The sequence below is a fragment of the Malus sylvestris genome, chromosome 17 (assembly GCF_916048215.2).
Source record: "Malus sylvestris chromosome 17, drMalSylv7.2, whole genome shotgun sequence".
Lineage (NCBI taxonomy): Eukaryota > Viridiplantae > Streptophyta > Magnoliopsida > Rosales > Rosaceae > Malus > Malus sylvestris.
Genome location: NC_062276.1, coordinates 21,028,978 through 21,044,559, shown reverse-complemented (window position 1 = coordinate 21,044,559; position 15,582 = coordinate 21,028,978). Strand labels below are relative to the sequence as shown.

Here is a 15,582-nt window from a genome sequence, read left to right as displayed (position 1 = left end):
ACATTTAATATTAATTTTATATAGCAAAAGAAAGACAAAATAAAAGAATATGAGAAGAGAAGATGGAAGGAGATAGAAAAATGAGAGAAGAGAATCCTAGTCCATTAATATGACTCGCTGATCTATATAGGATCTCACGTTCAACATATCAAATCAATAAAGTGATCAAACTGGCAATCAAACTTCGTCAATGGATATGATTGCAATACTTCGTGATAAGCGACAACTTTAGTCCATTTCAAAAATCACTCCAAACAACTGCTTCTGCTGTACTATGAGAATTAGCTTATTTTTGTTGCTTCACATTTTCAGCTTTTTTTTCATCCAAAAATATAAAAATAAGTTGTTTTTTAAGTGTTTACCAAACACCTTTTTGAACTCGATTTTTTTTTATACCTACTTTTTATAAAAGCACTTCAGTACCAAACCAGTACAGTGACAATTTAAACCTTTTCAAGGATCCTCAAGAACTACTTGAACGGAGTTGGACCGATTTTATTGCGATGAATGACCAAACAATGCAGCCTTCAAGTTCGGCATTTGTTGCGATGAATGATCAAGTAGAAAGACTGCTATGAATGAGTTCACAATTTTCTCAGTGCAATACGTATGGCGTCTTTACTTCAACGCTTTACAACAGCGTAAACTGTACTGTATTCTGATTTTGGAAGGATTAATAAAACAGTCGTACGAATAAACACAATCTGAACCAGACATTATCTCTACAGAACAAGTAACGAGCCATGGAGACGGAGACATTTTCAATATTCATTACATAGGATAGAATGTACAAACATTGAAGATCAGACAAACCTCAACAGTGGTCCCACTCAAACTCAGAACACAAAGGCCAGTGCACATTGAGCACCTTACATAGCCAAAGCAATCCCCACCATGGTTGCGAAAAGAACACACTACGAACTCTTTTTCCTTTTTCAATTTTTTTGGTTTTTTTTTTTTTTTTTTCCCTAGATCCAGTGTACCTACGAAGTGTAAAAACCTTTGGCCACACCCGCCCAGACGACTAAAAGTAAAAAACTAATGCCTATCTGCAGAAGTTCAGCGAGCAATTGAATAAATTCTCTTAAGACTCTTCCAAAGCTCAAAAGTTGAGCAGATAAGCATAATTCATAAATGCTAAAGAAGTAAATTGTACAAAAAGACAAACTTCCCGTTCGAATCTCTTGGCTTTGACCACAAGGTTGTATAGACGAGCATGCCTGGTAAAGAACGAAATGAAAGCCAGCAATAAAAAGAACACTTACCCGAGCTGCTGGCTTTCGTCCTCTCTCATTAATTGAAGCTCCTTAATTTCAGAAAAATCCACAAAGATCCAACATGCTCAGGCCATTGATGTTAGGCTCAACCTGTTATCACCACAGCAAAAGGCGAAGCATAAAGATAAACAAGACTTCAAAATAATCAAGAAAATTATATGAAGAAGTTCAATACACATGCCCCAACCCTGTTATTTGTTCTGAGTTATCCCTCGTTGGAATTGAGTACCAACCGTCCCAAGTGCAGCATTCACCTTTTTACTAAACGCAAAACATAAAAAACAAAAAAAAAAAAAGATGAAAAGAAATTAGATAGATTGGTCAGCACAAACTAAAGCTCCGAGATAAGAGGATCTTAAGGAGAATGAAAACGAGCTAGTTATGGTGCAGGGTATTCCCAAATGTCCAATGTTTAAACATGCACAACATAAATGAGGACCAACGCAGATCCTGGCAGGACGTGCACTAGTGTTTGAAGATACCTCAGATGTTGCTACTTTTATGCCATTGGTGCATTTGGTCATAGAATCTCTGAGTTAAACTGAACAAAATTAAGACGACATCCAACTAGCATAATAATACGTTGTAGAAGAAAGCAACCAGATAATGAAAATGATTCACCAGAAAACTGAGTCAAAGTAAAGGAACTTAAATCCAAAACCTCTAATGCTTCATGGGATTCATTTTACCGTAGGTTTCCATTTACGCATCCACTATCCGAAAGAGCTTCGGAGTCTGCCTCACACACATCACCCAGCAAATATCCTGGGTTGTTACTCCCAACACTGCTTCCCTCAACGCTCCTAGTGTTCCCCTCACAGCTACCAGCCACTGATCCAAATCCAGCATCATCACAACTGCCCTTGCTTGAAACATTTGTAATAGTACTGGAATTGGAGGCATATCCAGGCTCCATTTCACCAGACAGTGTTATTTTATTTGACTCTACTACTTCCATGCTAAAACCTTTATCCGAAGGCTCTGGAGATGCACTGCCTGCCTTGTGATTGATAATTACAGGAGAAACCAAACCATGGGGCAGAGGGCTAGTAGATTGCCATTTCTGCGGTGGAGTATCTTGATTCACCTCCACCCCATCAAGATCCTTCCTCTTCAGGTGTCTCTCACTAGAACCACTCCCACAAGCTTCGCCATCATCAGCCTGCTGCTGGACCATAACTCTGGATTGTCGAGGTCGTTTACAACCATCAGGATACACATAAGGAGGAAGTTGCCTTCTACGAACATGAGATACATGAATTTCCATCCCTGGTTTCCAAAACATGTACATATTAATGGAATGCCTGAACCCATCAACAGTCCCTCGTATATCAAACTGCTGACCCTGAACCTTTTCACCCTGTTTCCTCTGCAAACCCATAAAAAATGCACAATGTGCGCATTCTTTATTCGTATCAACATACTCATGTGGACAAGGATGGCACTGTAACATCCCTAAAGTATCCCGTTCAATCTGCAAATATAAAAAACACACCAAAATATGAGGTAACAATATACTAACATTTCTATTTTTAAAAGAAGAAAAAAATGAAAATACAGTTATTACCATTAGAGTTAGTTGCCTCAGTCGAGATTCCACCCAGCCTTTCCAAGCACGCAAGTCGTCAACATCAGCAGCAATTATGTCAACCTGGAGATAGTTTTTGTAGCTTTCAAAGAACATGTACGGCTCAAACAATGCACACCATTGAGCTCTATTCAATTCCACTTCCTGGATTTAAAAAATGAAAAGAAGAAAGGATAAAATAGTCAGCCAGGCAAAGCAAGCTAAATAACACATACCACAAAACTAAATGAAATGTGCGGGCAAGGGAACAGAACAAGTACAAACCTCACAGGTCTTGTTTCCGTAACAGAACTGCTCGACCATAACACGCAGAGTACTTTGTGAAACATTATAGCTAGAATTCATACAAGGGTATGCAGGAGTTATAATTGGCATATGATGAGTCCGGTCACGAGGATATCTGCGAGGGTCCCAAACAGAAAAGCCAAGTTCATCCTCTTCAATGGGACACAACATGACAGGATTTGGCCACCGCCACTGCGTATAGACCCTAAAGAATCGAGAAACAAGCATGCTGGGAACTGCATTGGGATAAAGTTGGCAAACCCGGGCAACAAGAAGAGCCCAGTTTACTCCGCCAAGAAATCCAGTAACCTGAAAATAAATGTTTTCATACAGGACGCAGTCAGCTTAAATGTTGAAAAATAAAAAATATAAAACAGAATAACTTCCAAAGTGAGAAGGTACTCACATTGGAATAAACACCGCGTCTTTTAGCCCAAAATTTCAAGCATCTGAGTGTTGTGCAAAAGTGCTACAACCAAAAAATACCACATGAGAGGTTCACTATAAATCAGTACATATATGTCTTCATAAAATAAAAACTGGCAATCGGCATACAAATTAAACCCAATCATAGGAAGCATTTGACCTCAACATTTGGAACAAGCTTTAAAATTTGATCTGCGACCCTGCAGCCATTAAGACTTCGAACAGTAGGCTCATCGATATTGTACAACAAAGATACATCAGAAATGTCCAGGTCCTGTTTAATAAAAAAGACCCCTAGATTGATTATGCAAAATGATGAAGAGGACAAATGCCAAGGCTACAAAAAAAATGCGATTAACATGATAAATTAAAAACATTCTAAAATGCTATACATCTCGATAAGTTGAAAATTAGCTACAGCAAATAAGTAGCAAAACCTGGTAATGTACAAAACCTGTTTTCCTACGATCACCATAAGGGAATTTTATACGCTAAGCTTATTTTTTCAGATAGCTAACTGAACACTTATATTTCCCTTGAATTACACGTAAAGAATGTTTTATTATATTGTTCAATAAACGGCAGAGTTCTCTTAAATAGAAACAGCGAACGTATAGATGGTGAACATAAAAACAAATTAATCTATCCTAAACAGCTACGCAGTCAAAGCCTGCGGCCAACCCGCATATCACATCAAAAAAATAACAGAAAGACAACATAGAGAGAGGAGAGAGAAAACCCCTAAACCATGTCATACACAAAATAGCACGTCAACTTCAGAAAAAATAAAGTGTTGCACTTCCATACTTCTTCCATAATACTTGGGTTTTTTCAAGTAAGTTCATCAACAAGTGTTCAGCACTTACTTCTGGTACAACCAAGAGAGAAATACTAGCATAAAGGAGGTCGATCGATATTCCGTCAAACTTAAATTTCATTACAGGGACATGAGCATCTGGAACTGGTTGCAGCTCGGTCACCTCTTCCATCTCAGCAAGAATGTTGTGCAATACAAAGAAGAAGTCTTCCTGAATATGACATAACAGTACTAAATAAACATACAGTTATAGAGTGAACAATGACAAGACTCAGAACTCCAAGGAAAAACTGCTTCACATCAATACTTACCTCTCGATTGACATAGGATGGCCCAACACATAACGTGTCTATGTCAGCCCCAGGACCATGCACCTACATAAAAAGTACCAGTATACAAGTAAAATCTGAACAAGCAAAACCAATATCATTGGCAAAGAAAAATAACAAATTAGTAAAAAGTTGATGGAGCAACGACTAAAGACATTTTGTATTTCAAAGTCTTGTTTCCCTCTCTCACAAACCAATTCAGACCACAAATCGAAATCTAAAAACAAAATCAAGAGCAACCACACTTACCCCGAGCCTATAGGACCCAAATGTAAAAATACGAGCATTAGCGTCCTCAACCATTTGATCTGTGTACCCTCTCAAGCGAGTAAGTTGCTTCACCCAATCCTTGACAATCTAACAATCAGAAGAGGGGATGGGAAAGTTGAAAATGACAAATCACTGAAACTAAATAGATTATTATAAAAGGAACAAAAACAAAATATCAATGCCGATTAACATAGACATTAATCACAGATCTCATAAGGCTGATATATCAAAAGCATGGCTTTTAATCAGAAACACATCAAACCCAAAACCATGAATTTTATTCCAACGGTCAGCATCAAAATGTTTTCTGTAACAAAAATAGTTGCTTGTACAGGCTATCATCCTGGTCATGCATCACAAGTTAGCTTTTGCTACTTTATTAGTCATATAGTTTTTAAGGGGATACTATAATTTATACAAGACACGTACTCTAACTTTACCTCTATAACCGTATGTCTGCAACTTTTTACTCATCATACACTAATACAGGATCATTGCCATTAGTGAAGTGTAGAATATTTTCACCCCTTTCAGTCTTCTAGATGTTCTTATTCTAAACCTCAGAAAACCTATTCGATGTTCCCATATGACACAAAATATAATTACACATCCAAACCCATGAGATATAAACACCCTACCAGCGCATATTTGTAATTACAAGTGGCAATTAAGAGTAATGCTAGGAAGAAAAATTTTTTACACCAAATTTGTAAACCATGTGATGTGTCACCAAAAGGAAATAAGCACATTAATCAACACACTTAAGTAACAATCCAATCATCAACAACCACGTCATATGTTTACAAAATTTTGTCTAAACAGTTGGTCACCCTAGCATAACCCAGCAATTAAACCCAAAAATTAGGCAACAATGAATAAATAAGACAAACACAAGTTTGTTAATAGTAAAATCAATCACACCTACAATTAGCACAAACAAAAGAAGGCAATCAACCGAAGAGATTTATATTCTGCATAATAGATTCTGACTGAAAATTTTGGAAGATGGTAAGCATCAAAACAATTATCAAATTAATAGTAAATAATTACTGTCCTAAACCATAACTTTCTAATCGCTCTCTTTGGATTTTAGTGACTCAAACAAGTCTACAATACTAAAACTGTATTAAGTGTTCATTAGCGCACAATTTTCACAACCAAAAACTTTCTCTTATGGAAATTTAAAAACAAAGAATAATCACCTGCTCGATACGCCGAAGAACCTCCTCTCTCTTGGCAACTCCTTCTTTGGTTTCATAAAGCCCAGCATCAACCAAAAACTTCAAACACCCAGAAACAAAAACTTTCACAACCAGAACATCAAGAACCAAAAAATAATCAATATTTCCAAATCAAAATTCGATAGCACAAACCTTCTCCAACTCTAATGTCCTCAGAATATCGACTTCCGTCGGCCCGGCAGTCGATATTGGCTTTGTCACTCCGTACTGCCTCGCTGCCACTTGAGGAAGCGACAGCGGAGCACTCAATCCCTCGGAACTCACCATCTCAGCATCCCCAAAACGAAATTGAAAAAAAATAAAATAAAATCCTTTCGAACAAAATCAGAAAACCCTAGAATTCCACTAGAAAGATCGCAGGATCTTGAACCCAAACCCTAGAATCTACGAAAAGAGGGCAAGAGGAAAGGCTTTTACAGTAAAGACATAGCCGAAACCCTAATAACGGAAGGAAATCGAAAAGCAGAGAACTTTCCTAAAGAGATAAGAATTCCAAAAGCGTAACGAATTGGGAAATTTCTGAAAATTCAGATACAAAACCGAACAAGGAAAACAAACCCTAAAACGCGTCGGAGAAGAGAGATGGAGGAGTCAATGAGACGAGAGAGAGAGAGAGAGAGTGCCTGGCGGCCGGTTGGTTTTTTTTTTTTTTTTAATGGGTTTTTTTGTGTTTTGATATTTTTTTACTTTTTAACGGCGTTATGGTGGTTACGCGGTGCGCGCCGTTAATTAAGGAAGAGGGAAACCTGGTGCGCTCTTCCACCGGCCGGGTTTGTACACTGCACAGTAGTAACGTCAACTACAAGGAAACTTTTGTAACTTTCAACAGATCCTTCTTAGTAGGGCTGGGCAAACGGGTATAGGAACTGCGGGTCGGAGCAGGTAATGACGGTTCGGGACGGATACGGGCCGGTTTCTACTTTTAAAAAAGAGAAACGGGGCGGCCTTTGTGATTTTCGGTTCGGGCTGGTTCCTGGAGTATAGGAATTGCGGGTACCCGGACCGGTCCGTTTGTAATTAAAATGAATGGACCAGATTGATGAATAAGCTACATATCTAATCTAAACTGTTGTTTTAGTGTTACCCTAAGTTCTCTATCTCTCTTATCCCAATTCCCGACTCTCACTCTCACTCTCTCAAACTCTAAGACCTCAGTCCCTCGAGAGTTCCCTTCCATCGACTCCAATTGTCCTTCCCTCGACTCCAATTGTCCTTCCCTCGACTCCAATCCCCTCACCAACTGTCGATTCTCCTCGGCGAATACAACTGCACCACCCATCATCCTTCTCGGTGAATACAACGGCACCACTCATCATCCTTTTCGAAAACATATATCAGAGTCCATCTCTCTGACTCTCTCAAACCTGTCTCTCCGACTCTCTCAGACCTCGCACAGTCGCACTCACTCCCCGAATCTCCTCTCATCTCTCGTTTCAGGCCTCGATAAGGCGTCATCTCTGTCCATCCCCCCACTTTCTCGTTCTCCCTCCCACCCCTACTGGACTTGACTCCTTGAGATTGTGTCGACATCAATCGGGGAAGAACACCACAACCACACCATCGCGAGTTCTGGCCACCACCACACCATCCTCGCCATTGAGAACACCACCATCATCTTGCAAATCCCTGGGTAATTTATGAATTTGGGTTTCTGATTTAGGAATTTAGGGTTTTTGCATAAGCTTTTCAATTAATTTAGGAATTATGTGGGTTTCTGATTTGGGAATTTAGGTTTTTTGGGGTTGTGATTGCATAAGTTTTTCGATTCATTATATGGACTGCTGTGATTTAATTACTTGCTGAAACTTTTTGATTGGTTTTGAATTTTATGGATCTGCTTATAGATTGTTGATTTTAAGTTGTTGGTATTTAAATTTGTTACAATTTTTTGAAGATATTTATTTTTGAACTAAAATTGGTAATTGAAGCTGCAATCTTGATGTTTGTAAGTCAAAGATGAGTTTGTAGATTGAATTTGTATATGATGTTCTTCAGAGATGAATTTACATTCAAAGCTTTATATAAGATGTATCTTCAACCATCCTTGGAAGTGAAAAGGCTGTTGTGGTTAATCTAGAGCAGATTCGATGTATTATTACGGCCGATGGGGTTCTGCTATTATGGTTAATCATTCACATTTTGTTTAGCTCAAGTACCACAGATGCTTGAAATGGCATTGAGCATGGTGCAAAATTGGCTATAGAACTTCATTCATTTATTGGTACATTTAATTTTGCCTTTCTTTTACGATTATATTTATGTTTGGTTAATGAAATCTAGTGTTGTCCGTTGAATGCAAAAATGTCATTTGTTTTAGTGGGAGACTAGGCTATGTCGAATCATACTTCTTCTAGCCTTTTATTTTACAATGATAGGATCAAGGGTCTGTGTACCCTCTTGTTAAGGTGCTATTGCAATACCAAATATTGTTATGATGCCAAACAATAGTATGGTTGTACTCTTTCACTAGTTGAAGAGATGAAGTTGTTGAGGATTTAGAAATTCAGTGAATTTGTACAGTCCATTACATAAGGATTTATATAGTTTTGAGTTCAGTGCCTTATTGGTGATTGATAATGATACTTGCCGAGTTCCCACATCCGGTTCATTAATATGTGTGTGTAGGCCTGGCAAACGGGTCGTGTCAGTCGTGTTCGTGTCGTTTTCGTGTAACACCTGTTATCTTAACGGGTCGTGTCGTGTCACACCCGTTATCTTAACGGGTCCTTAACAGGTCGTGTCACTTTACCCGTTGGGTAAAGTGACCCGACCCGTTATGACCCGTTAAGAAAAATATATTTTTTTTCTTAAATTTGCACATACCACACATTGCCACATAAATATTACTTCAAAACATTAAAACACATTTGTCGTTTAAGTACTACATCTACACTCGAAAATAAGAGCCTAATAAAAAAATAATACATACACTACTAATTTATTACAAATTTTAAATGTGCAAGGATATGCAAAATGAAACAGTTTTTGTTTTCAAGGTTGTGAAATCTTTCTCAAAAGTTTAAACCTCAATTTACAAAATCCTCGATTTACATCGATCATCATGAAATTGCATTGGAACTTTGGCTTGATCTATTGCCTTCAAGAGTTATGTTGATGATGTTTTCAGTAAGGTTTTCCACGTCATAACTATCTTCTACATAAACTAAGCATAGAAAAAACCAAACATTAAAAATCATTCAAATTATGAGAAGTTTACCAAAATAATTATGAAAAAAAATAAAACAATAGTACTATACCATACTTTTATTAAGTATAAACATAAGATTTTGTGGTATCCACTAGTGTAAATATTTTAAATTGAATATCGAATTCAATCATTGTATTCATATAAGGTCAAGGAGTGTAGTTGTAAAAAATCATCAAAATCGGAGTTAAATTAACCGTTAAATCGTGATTTTTCGTTTATAACCGTCGAAAAGTTTTGTCCCGTTACGTGCTCTCTGAATGTTTGTTTTTTGCAATTTTTGGCGTATGCGATCTCGAAATATATACAAACATGTTTGACGGTTGGATCATTGAAACTAGTTTCGTAGAATGAGTATCCCATCAAAACAATAGATTCACTAATACTTAAGAGTTAATTCATACTTTTATTAAGTATAACATAAGATTTTGTGGTTTCCACTAGTGTAAATATTTTAAATTGAAGATCGAATTCAATCATTGTATTCATATAGGGTCAAGGAGTGTAGTTGTAAACAATCATCAAAATCGGAGTTAAAATGACCGTTAAATCGTGATTTTTCGTTTATAACCGTTGAAATGTTTTGTTCCGTTACTTGATCTCTGAATGTTTGTTTTTTGCAATTTTTGGCGTATGCGATCTCGAAGTATATATAAACATGTTTGACGGTTGGATCATTGAAACTAGTTTCGTAGAATGAGTATCCCATCAAAACAATAGATTCACTAATACTTAAGAGTTTATTCATACTTTTATTAAGTATAACATAAGATTTTGTGGTATCCACTAGTGTAAATATTTTAAATTGAAGATCGAATTCAATCATTGTATTCATATAGGGTCAAGGAGTGTAGTTGTAAACAATCATCAAAATCGGAGTTAAAATGACCGTTAAATCGTGATTTTTCGTTTATAACCGTTGAAATGTTTTGTCCCGTTACTTGATCTCTGAATGTTTTTTTTTTGCAATTTTTGGCGTATACGATCTCGAAGTATATATAAACATGTTTGACGGTTGGATCATTGAAACTAGTTTCGTAGAATGAGTATCCCATCAAAACAATAGATTCACTAATACTTAATAGTTTATTCATACTTTTATTAAGTATAATATAAGATTTTGTGGTATCCACTAGTGTAAATATTTTAAATTGAAGATCGAATTCAATCATTGTATTCATATAAGGTCAAGGAGTGTAGCTGCAAAAAATCATCAAAATCAGAGTTAAAATGACCGTTAAATCGTGATTTTTCTTTTTATAACCGTCGAAAAGTTTTGTCCCGTTAATTGATCTCTGAATTTTTGTTTTTTGTAATTTTTGACGTATGCGATCTCGAAGTATATACAAACATGTTTGACGGTTGGATCTTTGAAACTAGTTTCGTAGAATGAGTATCCCATCAAAACAATAGATTCACTAATACTTAATAGTTTATTCATACTTTTATTAAGTATAACATAAGATTTTGTGGTATCCACTAGTGTAAATATTTTAAATTGAAGATTGAATTCAATCATTGTATTCATATAGGGTCAAGGAGTGTAGTTGTAAACAATCATCAAAATCGGAGTTAAAATAACCGTTAAATCGTGATTTTTCGTTTATAACCGTTGAAATGTTTTGTCCCGTTACTTGATCTCTGAATGTTTTTTTTTTGCAATTTTTGGCCTATGCGATCTCGAAGTATATATAAACATGTTTGACGGTTGGATCATTGAAACTAGTTTCGTAGAATGAGTATCCCATCAAAACAATAGATTCACTAATACTTAATAGTTTATTCATACTTTTATTAAGTATAATATAAGATTTTGTGGTATCCACTAGTGTAAATATTTTAAATTGAAGATCGAATTCAATCATTGTATTCATATAAGGTCAAGGAGTGTAGCTGCAAAAAATCATCAAAATCAGAGTTAAAATGACCGTTAAATCGTGATTTTTCTTTTTATAACCGTCGAAAAGTTTTGTCCCGTTAATTGATCTCTGAATGTTTGTTTTTTGTAATTTTTGACGTATGCGATCTCGAAGTATATACAAACATGTTTGACGGTTGGATCTTTGAAACTAGTTTCGTAGAATGAGTATCCCATCAAAACAATAGATTCACTAATACTTAATAGTTTATTCATACTTTTATTAAGTATAACATAAGATTTTGTGGTATCCACTAGTGTAAATATTTTAAATTGAAGATCGAATTCATTACTTGTATTCATATAGGGTCAAGGAGTGTAGTTGTAAAAAATCATCAAAATCGGAGTTAAAATAACCGTTAAATCGTGATTTTTCGTTTATAACCGTCGAAAACCTTTGTCCCATTACTTGATCTTTGAATGTTTGTTTTTTGCAATGTTTGGCGTATGCGATCTCGAAGTATATACAAACATGTTTGACGGTTGGATCATTGAAACTAGTTTTGTAGAATGAGTATCCCATCAAAACAATAGATTCACTAATACTTAAGAGTTTATTCATACTTTTATTAAGTATAACATAAGATTTTGTGGTATCCACTAGTGTAAATATTTTAAATTGAAGATCGAATTCAATCATTGTATTCATATAGGGTCAAGGAGTGTGGTTGTAAAAAATCATCAAAATCGGAGTTAAAATGACTCGTGATTTTTCGTTTATAACCGTAAAAACGTTTTGTCCCGTTACTTGCTTTCTGAATGTTTGTTTTTTGCAATATTTGGCGTATGCGATCTCGAAGTATATACAAACATGTTTGACGGTTGGATCGTTGAAATTAGTTTCGTATAATTCGTATCCCATGAAGTTCAATGGTGTGTGTGTGTATATATATATATATATATTTATTTATTAAGTAGATTTAAATCTATTTATTTTGTATGTATAATTATTATAGTTTTTAGGGGTATAAAATTTAATATATATATATATATATAATTATTAAAGTTAATATTTTGGGTATAATTATTATAGTATATATAATTATTATAATTATTATAGTTAATTTAATATATATATATATATATATATATAATTATTATAGTTTTTAGGGGTATAAAATTGTTAAATTAATATATATATATATATATATATAATTATTATAGTATTTTTTTAGGGTTATAAATTATTAAATTAATATTCTGCTTATCGTGTATCGTGTTACCCACGTGTATACCCGAACAAACCCGTTATCTTAACAGGTGCTTATCGGGTTACCCGATAACGACCCGTTTCGTTATCGTGTCGACCCGAACACCTGTTAATTTCGTGTCGTGTCGTGTCGTGTCGGGTTATCGGGTCGTGTCAGGAATTGCCAGGCCTATGTGTGTGTGTGTGTGTGTGTATAAGAATATATAAGAATTGATGTGTAGCGCATCCTCAATTTTAAAAAATAGCTCATGTGTGTAAAAGCTTGAGAAACAGATCTTGTAATTTTCTAAAACATGTCTCTGTTGCTGTGCAGTATATAAATTACAAAAAAAAAAAAAAAGAGTTGGACCCGTGGACCTGTCCCGAATTGGCCCGTTTGAAACGGGCCGGGTTAGGTCCGGTTCCTAAACTCAAAATCCCTCTACCCGGCCCGTCCTGCCCCGTTACTGTTTAAAACGGGTAAAGTCCGGTTCCTCCAAAATTGGGGCCGGCCCGGCCCGTGCCCACCCCTACTTCTTACCCATTACACGTGGCGACGTGGGGGAGACTCATATGATTTTTCCCTTTTTTTTTTTTTTTATAAGAACCACTCCAACTCTTGGAGTAAATCTCAAAATTTGGCTTCTATTCCCCCCAAAACACTTCAACCCTTGGGCCAAAATGGAGTTATGGGTTAAAACTCAAAATTGGGGCAAATTCTGGTCAAGATTTGAGTTTGGGTTAGTGGGCTGGCCCACGTCTGCGCTTGGACACGCTAGCAAAAGGAAGGCAGCTCCGTGCTTAACGCGTCTTATGCCTTAACATGCAGAAGTTTAAAGAGGCAGAGATCCCACCCACGTGGGTGTTGTCGGCCTTGTGGCTGAGCCTAACGCCTCTTTTTGTCATCTACAGATTAAATGGAGTGTTGGTTAACCCAACAATCCACATTCAAATTGTTTTTTGTTTTATATTTATAAATTCATTAAATCTAATGGCTGAAGTCTAATATGATCAAATCCAACTATGAAAAATTGATCTAATAGTTTAAATTTAAATCTAACGGCTAAAAAAAAAAAATTATCTCAAAGTTGTATATATAACTATCATGTGTTTCATATTCTTCCATAATGTTTCATGATGTCGGCTTAGTGATTTTTCAATATTTATCAGAATCTAAATATGTGTAGGTTAAAATGGTTTTAAAATTAAATTACGATAGTTTGCATAATTTTTTTTTAAAGTTACATTAAAAAAAAATGAGCCTAAATTCATTCTTTAAGATCATCTCCAACCCTTGGGTTAAAATCTAAAATTTTTTGCCCAGAAAATTTAGGTTTTAACCCAAAAACATTTTTTCTGCTCTAACTCTTATAGGTTAAATTTTTAGCCCCAGATTATTAAAGAATGGATTTAGACTAATTTTTAAAAAATACTTTTTTAAAGAAAAAATTATCTTGGTCATACTAAATTAATTTTATGAACATTTTAATCTAAAAATATTTTGATTATGAGAAATTTAAAAATTCACTAAACTGACCCCATCAAACATGTATTTATAGAGTTTTTGGATGAATTTTGATTCAAATAAATTATTTTAGCCGTTGAATTTAAATTTAGGCCATTAGATCTGTTTTTTTATCGTTAGATTTCATCATAGCACTATATCAGTCATTAGATTCAACAAATTTAAAAATATAAAACAAAACATTAATTAGATTAAGTGTGGACTGTCGGATAACCAACAACCCATTTAAATGTGAGCCATTGATAAAATAAAAGAGCCGTTAGGCTCAGACTTTTTTAGCCGACAAGCAGCAAACACACCCACGTGGGTGGGGTTGCTTTTTGCAGACATGATGATGGCTTGAAAACATCCCAACGCGTTCAGCAATTCACGCGAGTGATTTTGGGTGATTGTCGTCCAACTCCGTCTCTTCCAAGCGCATTAGGGGATCCCTCCACTAACCTAGCCTACTTTTCTGAATGGTATTTGGCCCAAACTTAGCTTCTAACTCATAACCCCAAATTGGCCCAAGGGTTGGAATGAAATGAAATGAAGGGGGAATAGAAGGTAAATTATAGGACTTACTCCAAGGGTTGGAGTTTGTCTAATAATCTTGGGTTAAAAATTTAACCTCGAAGAGTTGGAGTAGAAAAACTGTTTCTAGGTTAAAACCTAAGTTTTCTAGGCTAAATTTTTTATATTTTAACTCAAGGGTTGGAGATGATCTAATAACAAGTTGGAAGTAGATTTTAATTTTTTTTACTTTCCATGGTAAAAGTTTGATAGCAGGATTTCGAATTTGAAACTCCTTACAAATATAAAGAAAAAATTTCCATTAGATTGGATCTAACATCAAAATAGAGAAGGGAAATATAAGTGATTATGCAACTATGAAATGTTTACCTATTTTAATGACGGAAGTCGTAGATTGAGGAAGATAAAAAGGTGAATGTGATCAACTAATCTCTCTAAGTTAATTTGATACTTAAATTTTTCAAGTACATCATATCAAGGTTAAATTCATACTTTTTAAATTTCATGTCTTACTAAAAACATGGAAGTTAGAAAATGAAATTATTCCACAACCCATGTTTTAGTAAGCGCATGGAAATGAAGAATTGACATGATTCTGATTTCTATTTCCTATAAGTAAACATGTAAGAAGTACCACTAGATTAATGTTTTATAGTTTTTTTTTGGAAGAGTTCATTGACGCAATGGTTGGTAGCACTTTTATTATAAGCATATTAAAAAGTTTAATTTTGATACAAGAAATTTGATTTTAAAAATGTTTCCGGCTATATGCTTGTCACACTCCGAACTCGAGGTCAGAAATAAAAACTCGAATTTGAATCCGAAACGTGAGTTAAAAGCTAAATAAATAAAAGGAAATTGAAACAGGTTAGAAAATAAATTCCTCTTATAAAAATAATTCATGATTCTTAAACAAATCAAAATTCTTTACAACCTACAGTAAATAGATGAATAAGCTTTCTCTACTCCAATGTAATCCTATCTCATGCTTCCTACCCT

General features: G+C 35.2%; 1 protein-coding gene across 2 annotated transcripts; it reads right to left on the bottom strand.

Annotated features, from left to right (window-relative positions):
* Positions 1-744: 744 nt before the first annotated feature.
* LOC126611036 (nuclear poly(A) polymerase 4-like) lies at positions 745-6,889 on the bottom strand. Of its 2 annotated transcripts, XM_050279211.1 has the most exons (12): positions 6,366-6,889; positions 6,195-6,272; positions 4,972-5,079; positions 4,705-4,767; positions 4,443-4,604; positions 3,737-3,850; positions 3,557-3,619; positions 3,130-3,459; positions 2,845-3,009; positions 1,967-2,751; positions 1,465-1,538; positions 745-1,367 (listed from the first exon to the last, which is right to left on the bottom strand). In XM_050279211.1, the coding sequence occupies exons 1-11, from the start codon at positions 6,498-6,500 to the stop codon at positions 1,469-1,471; spliced, it is 2,073 nt and encodes a 690-aa protein (XP_050135168.1). In that variant the 5' UTR covers positions 6,501-6,889; the 3' UTR covers positions 745-1,367; positions 1,465-1,468. The 2 variants fall into 2 exon arrangements, with proteins under 2 accessions (XP_050135168.1, XP_050135169.1); XM_050279212.1 differs by lacking the exon at positions 1,465-1,538.
* Positions 6,890-15,582: the final 8,693 nt, after the last annotated feature.

What these genes read in the sequence shown, in the direction of transcription:
- LOC126611036 (XM_050279211.1), bottom strand. Translation starts at nt 6,500, where the DNA reads ATGGTGAGTTCCGAGGGATTGAGTGCTCCGCTGTCGCTTCCTCAAGTG. An exon ending in GGACATTAGAGTTGGAGAAG is followed by an intron (nt 6,273 to 6,365) that starts GTTTGTGCTATC and finishes GGGTGTTTGAAG; the next exon opens with TTTTTGGTTGATGCTGGGCT. An exon ending in AGCTTGTTCCAAATGTTGAG is followed by an intron (nt 3,620 to 3,736) that starts GTCAAATGCTTC and finishes TTTTGGTTGTAG; the next exon opens with CACTTTTGCACAACACTCAG.